This window comes from Podarcis raffonei, chromosome 9 (genome assembly GCF_027172205.1).
Source record: "Podarcis raffonei isolate rPodRaf1 chromosome 9, rPodRaf1.pri, whole genome shotgun sequence".
In the NCBI taxonomy this organism is placed as follows: domain Eukaryota; kingdom Metazoa; phylum Chordata; class Lepidosauria; order Squamata; family Lacertidae; genus Podarcis; species Podarcis raffonei.
The window spans coordinates 65,599,138-65,618,530 of NC_070610.1; the positions used below are offsets into that span (position 1 = coordinate 65,599,138).

Consider the following 19,393-nt stretch of genomic DNA (forward strand, 5'->3'; position numbering starts at 1 on the left):
TCCCATGGCTGTCATGAGCGGATCTAAACAATATGCAGATGCAGAATTCTAGACTATGCCATCACCCGCCAGGTGCCTTCTAAGTTCGATGCATGTTGCAATGCAGCAAATCAGAGGGAAAGATTTCATGTCCTCCAGCCTCCTGCCAGCCCCAGAGCTTCCATTCAAGTTGTGGATATTTTGGGATACAGTGGGGGTGTTTTTGTTTTTGTATGGATTGAACAGAGCGCGGCAGAGAGGGTGTTTAAAGGGTGCTCCTCACTTTATGCAATTTCATTTATGTGAGTGTGGAGCGGTCTGGGACGGAACGCCTGTGTAAGAGAGGGGCCTGCACACCTGTAATAATTCTTTGCTTTGTTCAGTTCTCCACATTTCCACATCAATTTGCTCTTTCTTTCTTTCTTTTTTTAATGTATTTTTATTAAAGATTTTCTGGATTTACAAAAGTATTTGCAATGTCTCTCTCTCGTATTTTTCCCATGTAACATTTTTACAAATCAGTTTCATTTGTTGAGACATTAGGAAGGAAAGGGGGAAGGGGGGCAGAGATGGGGGTCATGGGGTTGGGTGGCGATGTTTCTGTTTTACTTAATATATGTGGGGTTTTGTGTCAGTGTCGCTTGTGCAGGTTCTCTGCTATTCACTTGTGTTCCTTTGGTGGTGAGAGAGGTTGGGGTTGGCCTAGGGTGTGGTTGTTCATTTGTGGTTGGCTGTGGTGGTCTTTGTTTTCATGTGTGAGTGGGGTGGGTGGGTGTTTTGGATCAGGTTAGCCATACTGATTTGTATGCTGTTGGTGGATTTTTGTCATTGTCTCGTTGGGCTGTGTGTGTGATAGATCACCCCTATACCAGGGTGAAGGCGTCTTCTTCTATTTGTCCCCTATGTTTACCTATGTCATTTTAAACTGTGATATTAATGCTGTATTCTTAGTTTTAGATTTTGATTTACGTGGAAATGGTTTTCCATTTGGCTGTGTATTTTTTTATGTGGTTTATATATTGTTTATGACTTTTGTAATTATGTAAATCTTGTCATGTTGTAAGCCTCCTTGAGCATTGTTTTTAACCGTGGAAAGGCGGCATACAAATAAAATGATGATGATGATGATGATGAAGAAGAAGAAGAAGAGCCACTACTATTCAGTGCAGACCACATTGAGCTAGATGAACAACAGCCAAAAGCTATATAAGGCAGCGTTCTATGACTGTGAGCAGACAGAAGCTCCAAATCACTAATGCACAGGAAACTACACATTTGACTCAGTCCTCAGTGGTGGGGGTTTTTTTGGAATGGGGTGGGGGATTATTATGAAATAGTTGCCACTCAAACCCAAGGCACAATTTTTCTGCCCCTACAAAAGAAACTGCAGTAAGGTTTTATTATCCCAGATGAAGGCATCAGTGTTCCAAATAAAACCTTCAGAAGAAAATGGCATTATGTGGGAAGACCGTGAAGACTACATCTATTATCCAAAGACAACACCGTTTATTTTTCCATTATCTTCTGAAGGGCTTCTTCCCAGAAAGAAAGATAGACAGACACAAATTGCCTCTGTTGGCATATTATTAATAGCTTTCAGATAAGCTATTAATAATACAGCAAGAAACTTGCAGCTGATGAATTCTTCCCAGGAAGGACAATTGAAGCTTTTTTTCTTTTTTTTTTAAAGGAGAGTCATCACTCATTACATACAAGAGAAGAGTATTTGCTAAGCAATGTGTTTTTATTTTTTTTAACAAACTCTTAAATGCTTTGATTAATTTAAGAGGAAAGGTTAGATTTTATTTAAAAACAAAACAAAAAAACAACAACAAACAGTTCAGAGCATACAGTCAAAGTTAAGCTTTTGGAAATCTTGCACATGTTTGCCTCTGCAACCAAAATCAATGCAACTAACTCTGCCTGCATCGTTGTCCAAAGTTGTTTTAAATTGTTTTTAATGATGTTTTAATGTTGAAATCCACCTTTGGGTGATGGGTTGGTAATAAATAAATTGTTAAATAAATAAATAAATAAATAATATTTTCAAATATCTTCAGTGTTTTTAATCTTGAACTTTTGGAGTATACCGAGTATAACATTTTTGGATCCGTCATCCTTAGATGACACTGGAGAAACAATGAAAGAGGACTTTAAAAATAAAGAATCCTGGGAATACTGCATTTTGAGTGTGCAGAGCGGGGGGAGAACTCTTACATCTTTGGGAACTAATTATTTAGAAGGCAGAGGGGTTTGTGTGTTTATGTTTACAAACAGAAGTAGCTCTTTAAACTTGTCACATGCCAAATATGTTCATCCTAATGCACGAACAAGCTTGTCTCTCCTAGGGCTCCCCTAACATCAGTGGGAACTGAACTTGCCACCTGCTGTTGTAAATAACAAAAACCTTGCTTCCATTCCAGTGAAGCCAGGTGCTAAACTTGAGGGCCGAACTCAAGAATGGAAAGCCCTCTGGGAAATCCACGTTTGCTCTGCAAAAAGCTTGCCTGCTTACTCTGGGCATGCAGATGTAGAGGGATTTCAGCCTCTAATTAGCCAGCACAAACGCTGCTTGTTTTCAGTCGGCTACACTCTGTAACGTGAGCGACTCAAAGTGGCTGGAGTTTCAGACGGTCACGTGCGTTTCGAAAAGGAAGAACGGAAAGAAAGAGAACCATTGTGCAGAGCAACACACAAACCCAAGAGCGCACTAATTAAAACAAACAAACCTGAGGAATCAACTTAATTAAGTCCCCGGTCCAAATGGTGCTTATTTCGTTTATATTTGGGAAGCCATCTTTTTTTCTACACTTTTGAGGAGCAATAGGGCATTCTCATTAACTGCTGATAAACAGTTTTCATTGGCAAGGAAAAGGAGAATGTTCTTCTGCACTGGCTGCCATTGTAAGATGGGTATTAACCAAGCCACCTGATAAAACACAGCCACATCCAAGGACTATGCTCTATGTTCAGACATAATTGCAACTCCAGCAGGACACTGGAGCTGTTATATATACCAAAGCAGAACACTCCCAGGACTCTAGTCCCACTGTTCTGGTTCTGGCAGGGGACAGGGGCCGGTGACTCAGAAGAAGGAGCAATCAATTCTGCTGTGACTGCAGTAATCCACCTTCATCCCTAGTTATAAAGAGATTGGCTTTAGTCCTGGAGGTTTCATATTCCTCTAAAACCAATCTGTCATTAATTATATGGATTTAAGATGCTCCTTGGGGATAGGACAAAGGCAGAAGGGACAAAAACCAGGCTTGCAAACAATAGCTTCCAATCCGTGCAGCCTTGAAAAGCATTTCACAACTCATAAGTCAAAAGATCTGAAGGGGTGGTTTCACACATTGTGCTCACCATTTTCATGCAGAAAAAGAACACAACATGGAATTATGCAGGCTAAAGGAAAACTTGGAAGATTACAGTAAGGAAATATCTCTAAAAGTTGCTCATTCGCGCATGCTACCTTTTTCCAAAATACCTGAAAAGCTTCAATATTGGGAAGTCATTGCTCACCTGAAATGACTTTAAAACATGTTGGAAAGCCATGATAGGTGTACATGTGGCACAACAGCTGCATGTACACTCATCAAAGGTAACAAAGTACACACAGTTCTTTGTGATAAGGATACCCACACAGAAAACATTGGTGTGTGGAACATTCTCTGGCTCTTGTTCTCATCAACAACTGGCCTCACCTTTTTAATTGTTAACATCAGTTAAAATTGAAAGCAGGAGTTGATTGATTTGCCCAATTAGGGGCGGTTTCCCCCCCAGAAGTATTGTTGAGCAATGCAATTCTTCTGCAAGGTTTGCCTGACAAGGAAACAGCATTGATAGATTCTGGGCTTCAGATAAGAGCAATTTAAAATAAAAGCTTTCTAATAAGTAAGAGACCACAGCCCACCCAAGTACAGTTTGAACAGAAGTGTCAATATAGTTGCTTGAATAGAGATGTGCTGCATTTTATTTGCAGAGCAAATGACTTCAGTTTTAAACATTTAACTTGAAGACTGTGTTTATGATCACAATTTAGTGAAAATTATTTATGTTTGGAGCCTGTTAACACCATTTCAAAACCAGTTTTCTTAAGGGACAGTACCCATTTCACAGTTTTAAATGGGGAAGCCACTGGTTTAAAGAAATATTAATTGCAAAATATTAATTTTGTGAGTTTTATCCGATTCATTGAATGTGAAGGCTCTGCAATTACCATCACGGCTGTTAGGTACTGATACCTCCTGGTTAACCCTGTAAATCTTGCTCCCGTAACTGTTCTCTTACACACACATTGTTAGAAACTGAGGAGCTAAACAGCACCTTAAACCTAGGTTATGGGCAGAATGTCTAGGCACGCTTTTTTATAACAAGAATGCAAAGTTGAAAATGAATGAACTGCAGCTAAAACATTATGTTCATTTTTTTTTTAACATGGTCTAGTCCAGGGGACCCCAACCTGTGGCCCACAGAGGCCGTTTAACCGGCCCCTGAGCCCTGAGTTCAAACAACAGTGCTGGAGGAAAATCTCACATGATTCTAATGGCATACTTAAAAATAACATAGAACTTTGGAAACTAACATGAGATGGGAAATTTAAGAGATGTGCATTGTGCTTCAGTGTTCTACGGTGTTTCTAAGCAGAAGTTCTATTAGGAAGGGTTCTGTAATGTCACTGTTCCCCCTTGTTTCCAGCATAGGTACACTTACAGCAAAGATTCCTAGCAACAGCTGGTGTAAATGTTTTGTTTTCTAGAAACATTCATGCACAGAGACAATTAAGGAAGATTTGCTGACCATGGAAATCAAGCTAGACATAATTCTTCTGCCAAACAAGATGAAACCTGTATCTTTGCTTAAGTCTCACCAGAGATTTTAATCTTCAGTTAGAAAACCTGTCCCTAATTTATCAAGCCCCTCTACTCCCACTCAAACAAGCAAACAAACAAACAAATGGAGCAACATGGCAAAGTTTTGTCAAGGCAGTGGCAAGCTGAGAAACTAAGGTTGTGGCTCCGGTCCAATTTTAAATCATCAGCATAATCAAAAAGAATCATGGGGCTGCTTAATATGTGAACTTTAATGTGTGCAGCTAGCTTTGCCAAAGAAATAATCTCATTTGTTCTCTTTCTCTCTCGCAAAAGCAATGTGCCATCTTCATGGGTGTGGCCTGCTAGCAACACAATTTGGAAAAGTTGTCAAAAGCCCCACTGATCACATGGAGCCGCTTGCACAATTCTTTGGGGTGTGGCTAACCTCTAGTGCATGGGTAGGCAAACTAAGGCCCGGGGGCCAGATCCGGCCCAATCGCCTTCTCAATCCGGCCCACAGTCAGGAAATCAGCGTGTTTTTACACGAGTAGAATGTGTCCTTTTATTTAAAACACATCTCTGGGTTATTTGTGGGGCCTGCCTGGTGTTTTTACATGAGTAGAATGTGTGCTTTTATTTAAAATGAATCTGGGTTATTTGTGGGGCATAGGAATTTGTTCACTTCCCCCCCAAAATATAGTCTGGCCCCCCACAAGGTCTGAGGGACAGTGGACTGGCCCCCCGCTGAAAAAGTTTGCTGACCCCTGCTCCAGTGCAAACTAACCAAGTACCTAGTTTCAGAAAAGCCTGAATAATTTCTTCAGTGGCAGTCTGCACATGAGTTTCAAACAACATCTTGATGTCCTGGAAACTCAGGGCAACCATCCAGAAGCAAATGCATGCTCCCAGACATTTAAAGTATAGCATTCAATGCTGCACTGTGCTTATGCTTTCACAAAAAGCATGTAGATTTTGAGGGTTTGCAGGCTGTCCTCAGCTTCCCAGTAGAATTCATTTTCAGGATGGCTCTAGCCATGTTAGGTATTGATACATATGGTTGTGAGCGAGTGTAAGCAGTGAAATGAGAGGGAAATTAAATGCAACAAGTACAGATGGTGCCATATAATTTGAGTGAGAGTACATGAAAAATAAGCACATTGTGTCTAAACATACAACTAAAGTTTGCAGTTCATGCATTTGATGACGTGGACTCTTTAATATTTGCAGGTTTAGGCCATGATAACATTTTCCAGGTCATTTAGGCTCCACAAGTCTCTGTTGTTGTGGGAGGGAAGAAGCCACACCAAGCAGAACTGAACTCCCCATAAATGTTTGGGTAGTTCAGCCCTCATTTCTGCAGCTGAAGTGATGTGTGTGGTTGAGGGGTGTGGTTTCATGAGAGCCGGCTTGTAGGCCAAATGGGGTGGCCTGGCAGGCTAGACGTTCCCCACCCTGACCTAACTACCGTAATATTCAGAGGCACAAGGTGCAGCTACTTACGATTTTCCTTGCTGAGAAATAGACGTCTTAGAAGGTGCATCATACTGCTCTGTAAAACAACAACAACAAATGTTTTAGGCTGTACAAGCATTGAACCATTTAAATTGTTTTCTATTGCCCTCCCCTCTCTGTGTGTATGCCTCTCACACACAAAGATTTATGCATTATGCAATCTGTGATAATTAGTGCAGCAGCTTTTAATTGATGGTATATCATCTGAATCCATGCTAGGGGTATGGATTCATACAGGTTCCCCAACAGTTTGCAACTTTCATTTTTATTCCACAAGTTAAAGACAGCGATATGTCTAATGCAGCTAAGGACCAAATAAACACTGCTCAAACTTTTGGACAGGTGTTAAATGCCTTTCTGCTCAGTGGAATTCTATAATTCCATTACAGATAATTCAAGAAGGCTGCCTGGAGCCCAGGAAAGACTGAGGTGACCACTGTCGATTGGCTTTACAACCAAGATAAGGATAAATGGTACACAGGTGGCATACAGCTTCCTCCCTCCACAGGTATTCCCACACTATTCCTTGGAAACTTTTACATCTTGTTTCCATGTGGTTAGTTAAGATCACATGGCTGTGCATCACGCTAATGACACAGTAACCATAAACACCATCATATGTAGCCATGTGATCTGCTTTAACCACATATAAAGAGACAGATGTTACTAACGACACCACATGGGGTTACTTCTAAATCTGCTTCGATCAGCCCCAACAATAGCTGGAGCTCAGCCTTGCAAAAGCACTACTGGAATAGTCATGGGTTCTTTGCTCTGCCTCACATTTTGCAGTGGTAGCCAGGAGCAGCTGCTGCCAATTACAGTAGCATCTCAGGCTACATTACCCTCGGGTAATGTAAACTTCAGGTTGCAAAATCGGCAAACCTGGAAGTGTGCCGCTGCGTGCGCATGCACAAAAGTGGTCTACTGCCCCCCGCGCATGCGCAGAAGCAATCTACCGCCCCACCCCGTGCATGCGCAGAAACGGTCTACCGCTACTCCTCGGGTTGCAGAAACCTTGGGATCCAGCCGGACCTCCGGAACGGATCCCGTTTGCAACCGGAGGTACCACTGTAATTGATTAGGTCGTTTTTGTTGCTTCTGAAAGTTTCCTCTGTTTACAAGTAAATGCACAATAGATACAAATATAGGAATGTTTACAATGCCTGCAGAAATGTATGCATCAGACAAACACTGGGCTCAAGCCAGCGGACACTTCTATTGTTCAACATGCTTTCATTTCAGTAAAGTTTTGAATGGAAATTTCTCTTCCATCCCTGTTGAAATGAACGCAATCACAGCAGGACACAGCAGACTGTATCCAAGCAACCGCACATAGATTTTTAGATCTCTTACTTACTCTGGCTCTGTAAGACTGATCCACCATGCTGGGTTTCCTAGAAAGAGGGAAAATGGAAATTTTAATCATAGAATAGTAGCTAAGCTCTCACCTTCAACTTTCTTTTTGGCTATGAACTAACTAGGTGACCTTAATCACACCAGTATCTCTCAGTCTTTTAATCTCCCAAACAGGGATAATACCAGCCTGCTTTACAGGAATGTTGCAACAATTCTTACAGCGATTTATATAATACCGCTGAGGGATAAGATGTCAGGTCTCTGCCGCAAGGAGCTTACAATCGGTACAGAGGAACAACAGAAAAGAAATGAAGGCAGGGGTAAACAGAGAAAGAAACTACTTTTATATCATTTACTTATTTTAGAAATCTATGTTTCACTCTTTAACGAGTTTTGAGGGTAGTTTACAAAAACCGTAAGAAATGGGGATCATAAGTCTTTGTTTAAGATTTCACAGAGAAGTTGAGCTTTGAAGAATAATTTCAAAGAAGTGAGGAGGTGGCCTGAAAGGCAATTCCAGGCATAAGGGGTGAGAAAGGGGAGCATTTCAAGACAATTAACACGTCATGACATACTATGAATACTGATATAATGAATGGAAGTTATTTGAACACCTTAAAGAAATATACTATTGCTAAGCTATTGTTTTGTCTTCAGAGTATCTTCTGTGAGTATACTGACTTTGTGCTCTGCAGTAATTACGTTTACAGTCATCATTTTATTGTTTTTCAATTCAAACTTCTTCCAATGGGTTGACATTTTTAACTGATGAGATTTAAGCAACTACTACTACTATTATTATTATTATTATTATTATTATTATTATTATTATTATTATTATTATACCTTTGCAGGGAAAGGAAACTTTGAAGGCTCAGCTGTGCTAGGAGTATGGATGGCTGTCAAAGGAGGTGGCCATGAATGGGTCATTTCCTAAGAGAGAGAGAAAGAATGGAAAAAATGAAAACCAATCTTTAATGCCCATTTCCTGTACTTACCCAGCATCAAGACACATGTAAACCCAAAGCACTGGGACAGCACAAGATTATAATCTGTGTTTTTGCTTCTTGGTGCTTGAGAGCCTTGCAGCTATCACAGTGTGTGTGTGTGTGTGTGTGTGTGTGTGTGTGTGTGTGTTCTTCCCTGGCATTTGAGGACTTTGGTTTGCGGTAGGAAAATGAACAATACCCCCATCCTTCTACCTTCTACTGCCACCAATCATTTTGAATATACTGCATACGAAATTTTAAACTGTGTCTTAATTGGTGGATTAAAAAAAGCAGCAGCAGCAGCAGCAGAACTGGGGCACTGGAATTTCAGATTCTGATTTGAACCTCAGGCCCATATCAACTTCCTTTGGCTATTACGAGGTATAGAGTATACAGTGCTGTTTTTAAAATGCATGTGTCCACTATTTCCCAAGCAGGGGAAAGGGAGGGGGGAAAGGCTTCTGCTAATAATACACAAACTAGAATGGCACAAACTAGAAAAAGTTGCAGTGTGAGGGACCCTAGAGAAAGTGTGTATTCAATAGCAGTTATGGAATAGCCTTATCAGGGAGAAGTTCAATAGTTTGCGAATTTTTGCTGGGAACTATTACTCTGTGTGGGGTAAAACTACAGCGCCCAGAATTCTCTGAGGCGGGCAATGTGCTTTGAATGTGCTTTCAAGGTACAGTATGTACACAACCACATGGTACTGGCTCTCAGTTTGTTTCTGGGCCCAATTTAATGTGGTGGTTTCAACATTTTAAATGGCATTGGCCTTTTAAATTTTTAAATGCCTTTATAGACCAGGTTACTTTAAAGGCCATATGGACCTACACAAACCTCTTCAGAGGCCCTGCTTTCAGTGCCCCCACCAAACGAAATGAAGTGGATAACCTCTAGGAAATGTGTTTTCAACAGCAGCACCCCAGTTATGGAATAACCTTCTCAGTTAGGCTCACGGGTCGCCCATCTTTGTGGCCTTTTCAGTAACTTTCTGTTCACCTAGATCTTTTTTAAAAAACACAGATGGTCTGGGCCTCTGTTTGTTTTCTTATGTGCTTTTAATTTTGAGGATGCAGTTGAAAATGAGATCTTGCAACAAACCAAAACTCATGGCTGAATTTTTTTATCTCTTCCCCTTCCTTTTAAAAAAGTGTTTCTTAAAAAAAATGTTTTACTTGAAATTTCAATTGTTTGCTTATTTATCGTAAACCACCCACAGAACTTCACAGCATACAAAGGTCGTATCTACATACAGTATGTTATCTAGGGCTAGCAATTTAGAAAATATGAAACACATGGTTTTGTTTCAAACCTATTACAAGGATTGCCCAGAAACATTCAGGTTGGGTAGTTTGAAGCATTTCAAAGGAAACCTTTATTGTTCATCCAAAGCAAACAACCTTTGAATTCACACCCTGTAGCTAGCCACAGAAAAAAACAAGCAATTCCTTCCTTTACACAGCAGAAATAAATGGTTCTGCTGCCCACATCTGTTGCTTAAAGCACACACCAATCACAGGCAGATACACTCACCTTTAAAATTTCTTCAACACAATGGACTTCATTGGAGAACGATTGCTGGAAAACAACCAAGGAGGAAAAAAAGTGGGGGTTATTCCATGGACTGGTTCAAATTCACAAGCAGAAATGTAAAGATTTGCTTAAACAGCTGTTTTATTGACGTTGAGTATGACGAATGAAAGCGTGGTATTTATGAACACTGTTATCAGGAACCCTGTTTAGGGGAAAGATTTCCTTTCCTCACTTAAGTGCTCTCAGGAGGGGCTTCCTTCTCCTCAATTAAACTGCACCCCCCCACACACATGAAGTTTACTCTCCTAGCAATGCGAATTGCTGCATGCCAGAGAGGCACCACATCTCCCAGTGAGGTATCTTAAAGAGGGAAGCTCCTATATCACGGCGTCTCTTTATGTAGTTAACTATTTTTGCCGCCGGTTGGAAGAACACAAAGTAATCGCCGCAGGAGACTGCCCCTCCAAGGAATAAAAGGCCAGTGCGGAGGATATACTCGGTGTCTCTTCTAAGATATTGGCGCCACACCCGTTGCTTTGTTACAGAAACACTTAGAAATTCACCTTTGTCCACCACACCCACGCAGGAGAGCTTAAAGGCTCTGGGCTTTCTGCTCACAGTAGAGAACAAGGCAAGTCTCAGCTAGACTTCAGCAGATTAACCCAACATTTAGTTAGTATTCTAACACCCAGCAGTAAGCTATGCTGTGATAGACAGAAGCTTAAAGAAAGTAGAAGGCAACATTCAAAAAATAAAAGGCTCATTTGGGGGGGGGGGAATGAACAAGAGATATTTAATGACGATAGTATCAGATTATTGAATGTATGGGGTGTTGGGGAGGGGTAATACCTCTGGTGGAGGACACCTTGGGCTCCTTCTGGGTTAGTTTGTCCATCTTTGTTCCCCACAGCTATCACCTGTGGCTCCTAGAAGCTGTAAGCATGTGACAGCGGCCACACCCTGGGAATGGTTTTAACTGGCCAGCTAAACCATGTGAGGGTAGCTGATGGGCCTCAAACCTTCAATGACTTAAGGACTTCCCCTGTATGCAAAGACAGGCTCTGGCAATGTGCTGCAGAGGGAAATGAGGCACAGATTGGGCTCATCAGCCTGCGAAGGTAGCCCATCCAAGAGAAGACTCCAATCCTAAACCTCTGCTGCCTCGTGTGATATCTTGCATGTATTTTCAAGGAGATGGCACAAGCTGAAAGCCGAAAGGCTAAAATGTTCACATTTCCTTCCATGCCCCTCTCTCCACGACTTTTCTCTTCTCCTTCGCCCTCCACCACATCAAAAGAGTTGCCAAACCACATTGCATCTCCCTATTCAAGAACGCAACATAATTAAAACCCATCCACTCCTCTCGGCTAAAATTCAGGTTCTTTGTGCTAGTCATCTCCCATCTTGCCTACTGCAGCCTTCTCCTTTCTGGCCCTCCCATTTTCACATTTCTATCATCTCACCTCTATCCAAAACGCCACTGCCAAAATCATCCACCTCTCCAGTCTCTCAGACCATGCAACGCCTTCCCCCAAAGCCCTTCCCTGGAACATAGGAAGATGCCATGTATCTGCTCAAAGGACCTATCAAATGAGTCCAGTTCTTGTATCAGTTCTTCAGGGCCTGAGGCAGAGCTTTTGCTACCTAACCTTTAAAAGAAATGAAAAAATGAAGTTCCCTGGGGTTGACCCTGGTACTTTCTGCCTGCAAATCAAGTGCTCTACCAATGAGCTACAGCCTAGCTCCAAGACATTGTACTCTCACTGGCTCTTCTTTCCTTCACGTACTCAACTTCTTGACCTCACTTTTAAAGCTTCCCAAAGCTTTGTCCAACCTTATCTTTCAGCCTCTGTTTCACCTTATTGCTGATGACCACTGCTCTGCTCAACACGACCTCCCTAGAGTCTCCTTACTCCCTTAAATGATTCTGCCCATTATTCCTTGCCAAAAGTCATGAATGACAGCAAATGAAAACAAGTCTTGCAAAACCAAAACTCCTTCATCGGAGTTCTGTGCAGAACCTTAGCTGGATTGCAAATTAGGCTATGTTTTGCTCAAGCCTGACTGCTGCATAACTCAATTAAACTATCTAACAATCATACCTCGCCTGCAAGCTAAACCGGGCATAAAAAGGAAGACTTTCATCTACTGTTCATGCTTGTAGCACAGGCAACGCTGAACATCAATGCTGCTTTAAACATACAGTATATATTCAGAAATATAGCTGGAATAAATACAGATACTAAAATCTATGCTTTTGTTATCTTGGCGGCATCATCTCAATTATCCTCTTTGATTTTCAAATGTTAGCAGTTTAATTCAGAAAAATAATAACATTCAGATGCTACGCGTTTATGAACTGTGGACGTGAGGTCGGGGTGCTCTGGAGCTGCAAGATGGAAGTTTTTGATCACAGCAAGGATTCAAAACATATCTGCCATTTTATACCTTGCAAGCAACTCCAAAGCCTGGCAAACTCATTTTGGGCACACTCCCACTGGAGAGTTCTCCTCTGCACATCTGATTCAAATGAACTGCAGCTACAGTAAGTTTGCAACTTGCGTGCATTTTAACTTGTGCACATTCAGCTTTATGCTGGTGGTAAAATAAAATAGGCAGAAAGGGGGCAAGGTTCTGGGGAAAATGACTCTGGCAATTCCACCCACCACTGAACCCAATTGGTTTTGACTATACGTGATTTGCCTTTAGGTGCGGCCCCCAGAACATAACCCCCACATATGTAGCTCCTGATCAATCAGGATAGTGAAGAACTGCATGGTGGATTGTACCCACTCCACTTTCCAGAATCCGTGTTATCAAAAGGGAAAAACACTTGGCTACCAGGAATGACACATCGGGACACTCTGCCCTCTTGCTATCAGGCTACCAGAGGAACTCTCCTTGCCCCCATCTCCCCTCACCCCAGTCCCCTTTCTGAGCAGAATATTATTTATTTTGTACGGAAAATATTTTATCTTTGCACTGTTAACAACAGAAGCCAACAGCCTGTGTCCTTGAGATGGCAATTCCAAACATAACTTTTGCAAAGTTTGCTTACTAGTCAGAAGATAACCTTGCTTGGAAACTGGTTGGCTGAAGCAGTTCTGAGATTATTGGGTGGTTGGGAGACCGGCCCTTTTACCTATTTTTCAGCCTTCTCTTGGTAAAGTGGTACCTTGGGTTACAGATGCTTCAGGTAACAGACGCTTCAGGTTACAGACTCTGCTAACCCAGAAATAGTACCTCGGGTTAAGAAATTTGCTTCAGGATGAGAATAGAAATTGTGTGGTGGCAGCATGGCAGCAGTGGGAGGCCCCACTAGCTAAAGTGGTACCTCAGGTTAAGAACAGTTTCAGGTTAAGAACGGACCTCCGGAACGAGTTAAGTTCTTAACCCGAGGTACCACTGTACTGCTCTTAGGAGGATACAGAGTGACGATGATTTGGCTTAAACTGTAGGAGAGAAGTTCAAGGGGAGGAGTTTAAGGAATTCATTAAAGGCACTCTGAGCTCAACCACCATCACCATTACCTGAGCCCTGGGTCAGTGCTTACTCAAGTCCTCAGAGATGAGACTAGCCCAAGACCTACTGAATTGCCTTGCCAAGGTGAGATTCAAATCAGGGGTTCATTGCTGTCATTGCCATACACTTGTCACACTAACTCTCACTGTGCTACAAATAGCAGAGCTCTCTTGTTACTTAGCAGTGTTGTTTATAACACCCATAAAGCAATAAAACCTTCTGGATGCAAAACAAGTTTTTGTTTCACTGCAGACCAACACTGAGGAACTAAGGTATAACTAAGCCAAATACTGCCTGTGAAATTTTTATTTTTAAGAGCCCATCTGAAGGGTGGTTATTCCCAGTTAAAAGTCCCCACTTCTCTCCTTTTTATTAACTTGCAGAACCAGTCGATAAAGAAAGGGCACTTGCTTTGATGTGCTTTAGGCAGAAGTAGGAGGCAAAATGGCACACCTATTACTAGATGATATCAAAGCTGCATTAGGAGTATGCAAATTTCCAGGTTTCACAGAACCAGTCAGTGGGCAAAATGAAAAGGGATTTTGCTGATAAATGCCTGATCTACAGTGCTGAGATGGAGTATTTACAAAGCTCAGATATGTTTGCTACAACTGCCATCATGATTCAAGTCATTGTTGTCTTCTTTCCTGAAGCGATTGCTGTAATTTTCAGGCACACAATTTTGGGGGGAAAACAGATTGCCTTTAAAGATGGCAGTGCCTTTTCTAGTATGGTTTGCCACATCGTCCAAACCTGTAAACCGTGTTCAACATTAACTATGGTTAAACAAGCCAGCTTCAGAAACTGTGGTTTGAAGTTTGTTTTAAACTAACCACAGTTAATATTAAACTCAGTTTGGATGGCCTGACATACTGTGGTTACATAAAGGCAGAAATTCTGAACTCCTAGCCACACAGGAGAGGGGAGCGCATGATCTCTGAAAAAGATTATTAGGCTCATTCATGTCTCATAGCCATTGTTTAGTGTGATGTCTGAACAAGGCCAATAAGAGTAGAATGAGCAGAGCTGTACTGGGAAAAATGAACAGGGAACAAGAGAATAACAATTACGATATACAGCCATATGAAGTTGTCTTAATACCGGTATGGATACAGAACTTTTAGCTCATGGTCAGTACGGATATAAACCTTAACTGTTGTTAAAGACATTGGAAGAAGGGAAGGAATAACTTGTAAGGGATTCTGCAAGCTTGCAAGCTTTCTTAACTTTGGTTATGTTAGATTTCAAACTGCGCAACATTTTCCCACAAAGGGCTGCACTCAAGAGAGGTAACAACACACACACAAAGTGGTTAAGGGTTCTGGGTGTTTTACGTCAGCCTGTAGAGCCTAGCACATCTGATAATGCAAGAAGGACTAACCTTATCTCAACCTCTGAGTTAATTTATGCATCTAATAATAATAATAATAATAATAATTTTTATTTATATCCCGCCCTCCCCAGCCGAAGCCGGGCTAAGGGTGGCTAACAACAATAAAACAGTACAAAAGTACAGCACAAACAACACTCTAAAATCATTCATTATAAAATTATTTAAATTCAAGCCACTGGCCACCATTGGGCCAGAGCTCCGCGAAGATTGCCGAGGGAGGGAATTTTGCAGTGCCAGATAGAACCTCTCACATCATCTCATCATTCCCTGGTTCACACTACAGAGGACCTGCGGGTGGGTTGGATCCTGCCTTCAAGCATCCCATGGAAGTTTTTTTGTAGTGGCAAAAAACAATGCCAAGAACCAGAAGAAAAATGTTTGCAAAGTTACAGCAACTATAAAATGTCCCACCGCACACATTTTAGGCATCATTGGCCACAGCAGCACAGCCACCTCACCAGAATGCCTTGCTCTGATGGAAGTAGCCACTGCCAAGCAAGGGCGGGAAGGAAGAAGCAGAGAGACTTGCCAGGTAGGAAGACTAGCCCATGGGTTGGCAAAAAAATTTAACCGCGGTCCGGTCCACTGTCTCTCAGACCTTGTGGCCGGCTGGAAAAGCGGCACCAGGGGGGAGCTGGAAGAAGAGGCAAGGGGGGCAAGTAGTCTTCCTCCCCACCCACCCCCAGCCGCTGCGCTTAGCTTCTCAGGGGCTGCCACCACCACCACTGCTGCTTCTCGTGGGTAGGCAGAGCGAGCTCATCTGCTCCGCTCTCTGGCCCACAGGAGCACCAGGGTGGTGGCAGCGGGGGGATGAGTGGTATGAAAGGGCTGGCTCCGGAGAGGGGCTGCCAGCCCCCTTCCTCCTCTAGGCAGGGCAGGGAGAAGCCAGGAGGGAGGGAGGGAGGTGCGTGAGAGAGAGATAGATAGGGGGAATGGAATGGCGCAGGGGGGGAAATGGCGCAGCCCAAACAAACAGAACCCCCACGCTGATCCATGGACGGTCCATGGGCCGGATCCTGAAGGCAATTAGGCCTGATCCATCCCACGGACCTTAGTTTGCCGACCCCTGGACTAGCCAGTAGAAGCTTGGGGGAGTGGATTGGACGGCTGTTCCCAGACCTCCCACCTGAGGCTGTTGCATCCATTCACCTAATGGAAAGATCAGCCCTGAGAATCATGACCTCCCCAGTTTAAGAAAGGCTGGGTAGCTGGAGAGCCATTGCCAACAAGAGCAAATTCTAGGTGAGACGATTAAAAGAGAAAATCCATGGTTAGCGTATTTGCTTCTTTTTAGGGCTCACAAAGATGGAGAAAGAGTGGTGCTGTGTGTGTGTAGACAAACTGGTGTAGGGGATGGTGGAGGGAGACAACAACCAACAACTTCCAGTTAACCATACAGTACAGATCAACAGCAACGAACTCAACTACTTTGTACAGAAAACAGTAAGAGACTGGGAACGACATATGGGGAGCAAGCTGCCCAGAATAGCTACCTTTCCTTCTGGAGTTCTGCCTAGGTTCTTGTCAGAACCCTGAACAACCTGCTCTTTGTTAGCACTCCCGCTTGCAGAAATAAATTTGGAAATACAATTACGAAGTCAAGAAGTTTCAAAAAAGTAAGAAGTAAAACAAGACTTCTGCGCAGAAGTACGTGGAGAAAATGTGGCTATCATCACGAACTGTTTACATTACGGTTTTCATGACTGAAGTGCTTCTAGTTTTTGTTTGTTTGTTTGTTTGCCTGTCCTATGACAGAGCTGCTCTCATTTTACAAACTGGGAATTGAGTCCGAAAGCTAGGGGGGCTTGGCCTATAAGGCCACCCAGAGAGTTCACAGCTAAGCTGTCTTTTCCCAAGACCAAGTCTGAGACTCTGTTCCATCGGACCACACATACGAATAAAACGCTCTCCAGTCTGCAACACACTTCCGATGTGGACCTCGATGCTGCACAACGTGCCCACAGCTACTACGGTTAGGTTGCAGAATCTCACCATGAGGAGCATATAATTTTGTTGATTGCATGGCTTGGGAACCTAGAAGCTAGGCGTGTTTGTGGATTTCCTTTAAATGAGTAAGGAGAAGCTGAATGCACGACGAGTTAAAATAGAGCCAGTGTTCCTCTGGGTGAGTGAATGTTTATGTGCTCATTTTAAAAAATGGTTTCTGCAAGCCAGATCGTGGGATGAAGCCAACCCTCCCCCCCTTGAGATATGGAAGACACGCAATGACTTGAGAAGAATCTGGGAAAGGAGCGTCCCAAGAAAGAAATGGAGGAGCAGGGTGGATGAGAGGGGTAACATACATGGAAAGTTGATGATACAAGTTTGTCAGGGACGAGCCATAGCTCAGTGATAAAAGCAAACGCATTATATGCTGAAAGTCCTGGGTTCGATCCAGGGCTTCTCCAGCTATCCATTTGTTTAACAACCTTTATATGCCGCCTGATTAATAATAATAATAATAACATATTATTTATACCCTACCCATCTGGCTGGGTTTCCCCAGCCACTCTAGGCGGCTTCCAACAAAACACTAAAATGCAATAACCTATTAAACATTAAAAGCTTCCTTAAACAGGGCTGCCTTCAGATGTCTTCTAAAAGTTTGGTAGTTATTTTTCTCTTTGACATCTGGTGGGAGGGCATTCCACAGGGCAGGTGCCACTACTGAGAAGGCCCTCTGCCTGGTTCCCTGTAACTTGGCTTCTCACAGCGAGGGAACCGCCAGAAGGCCCTCAGCGCTGGACCTCAGTGTCTGGGCAGAACGATGGTGGTGGAGACGCTCCTTCAGGTATACTGGACCAAGGCAGTTTAGGGCTTTAAAGGTCAGCACCAACACTTTGAATTGTGCTTGGAAACATACTGGGAGCTAGTGTAGGTCTTTCAAGACTGGTGTTATATGGTCTCGGCGGCCGCTCCCAATCACCAGTCTAGCTGCCGCATTCTGGATTAGTTGTAGTTTCCGGGTCACCTTCAAAGGCAGCCCCACATACAGCGCATTGCAGTAGTCTAAGCGAGAGATAACTAGAGCATGCACCACTCTGGCAAGACAGTCTGCGGGCAGGTAGGGTCTCAGCCTGCTTACCACATGGAGCTGATAAATAGCTACCCTGGACACAGAATTGACCTGCGCCTCCATGGACAGCTGTGAGTCCAGAATGACTCCCAGGCTGCGCACCTGGTCCTTCAGGGGCATAGTTACCCCATTCAGGACCAGGGAGTCCTCCACACCTGCCCGCCTCCTGTCCCCCAAAAAAGTACTTCTGTCTTTGCACTAAGCGGCTAAAAATAATCAGGTAGCAGGTGATATGAAGAACCTCTGCTTGAGAACCAGGATAGCTGCTGCCACTGATCCCATTCACACACAAACCATGGTTGAAACAAACCATGGTTTACTGTGAATGAGCAGTGTGCTGGTGCACACCGCTCAACTCAAACCTGTCCTGTCTTGCCCGAGCTGAGCTGACAGTGTGCACATCACAAGCATTGGCTTAGTGTTACATGCAACTGGCTTTCTATCACGGGTTTGGAGAGAAGAGACGCATGAGCACTGGTTCATTTGTAATGCTAAGCCAGCACTGTGGTTTGTTTTCTCAAATCGGAAAAGGAAAGGGTAAAAGTGGCCCGATTTCAGCAGCGCTGCACATTACAATAAGCCAATTGTTTTAGATGAGAACCAGGCCAGTGAGAATACCTAATACTACACTGCAATGCTATACACACTTGCCTTGCAGCAAGTTTCACTGAAGTCAATGGGGCTTACTTCTGAGTAGACCTGTCTAGGATTGCACCGTGATTCTACTTCAGTTTGACTGAACTGCAATTCCCCACCCCCTTGAATGGAACTTTTATAGCTCTTTTGACTGTTACCTATAAGCAATGCATTGCAGCAAGAGTAGGCTATATATCTAGATTTTATTACTTATTATTGCCTTTACTTGGTTACCAGATTTATGCTTTTTACAGTCAGAGCCAAAGGGTGATTTAAGCCATAACCCTTGTTACTTTCTGGAGAGTCGGGTTTTGAAATCAGTGACTTGTCAAGGCATCTGCATTCAGTTTCTATTAAATTCCATTTTCAGTAGGGATTAGGTTTTCTTTTTTTTTCTTTTTTTGTTCCCCCTCTCAAGGAGAACTTGGATGACTTGCCACGTGGAGATTTTTTCCCTTTTTCCCGGGCCTGCTTGATTTCCACAAAACGGCAAGGGAAATTAGGCTGGAGACTGCCAGTGGTGTCCTCATTTCACTCCTATGTGCCCAGCTAACTTTAGCGCAGGCCTCACAAGAGC

The 19,393-nt window shown here is 43.0% G+C and overlaps 1 protein-coding gene across 6 annotated transcripts in view; it reads right to left on the minus strand.

Moving 5' to 3' along the window:
- Positions 1-19,393, minus strand: part of AFF1 (ALF transcription elongation factor 1) — a 146,857-nt gene that overhangs the window by 30,101 nt on the left and 97,363 nt on the right. For all 6 annotated transcript variants that reach the window (XM_053404126.1, XM_053404127.1, XM_053404125.1 and 3 more), the window contains 4 exons: positions 10,190-10,234; positions 8,511-8,597; positions 7,666-7,702; positions 6,294-6,342 (listed from right to left, as the gene is read on the minus strand). In XM_053404126.1, the coding sequence (XP_053260101.1) occupies positions 6,294-6,342; positions 7,666-7,702; positions 8,511-8,597; positions 10,190-10,234 (218 nt within the window). The remainder of the gene's footprint in view (positions 1-6,293; positions 6,343-7,665; positions 7,703-8,510; positions 8,598-10,189; positions 10,235-19,393) is intronic.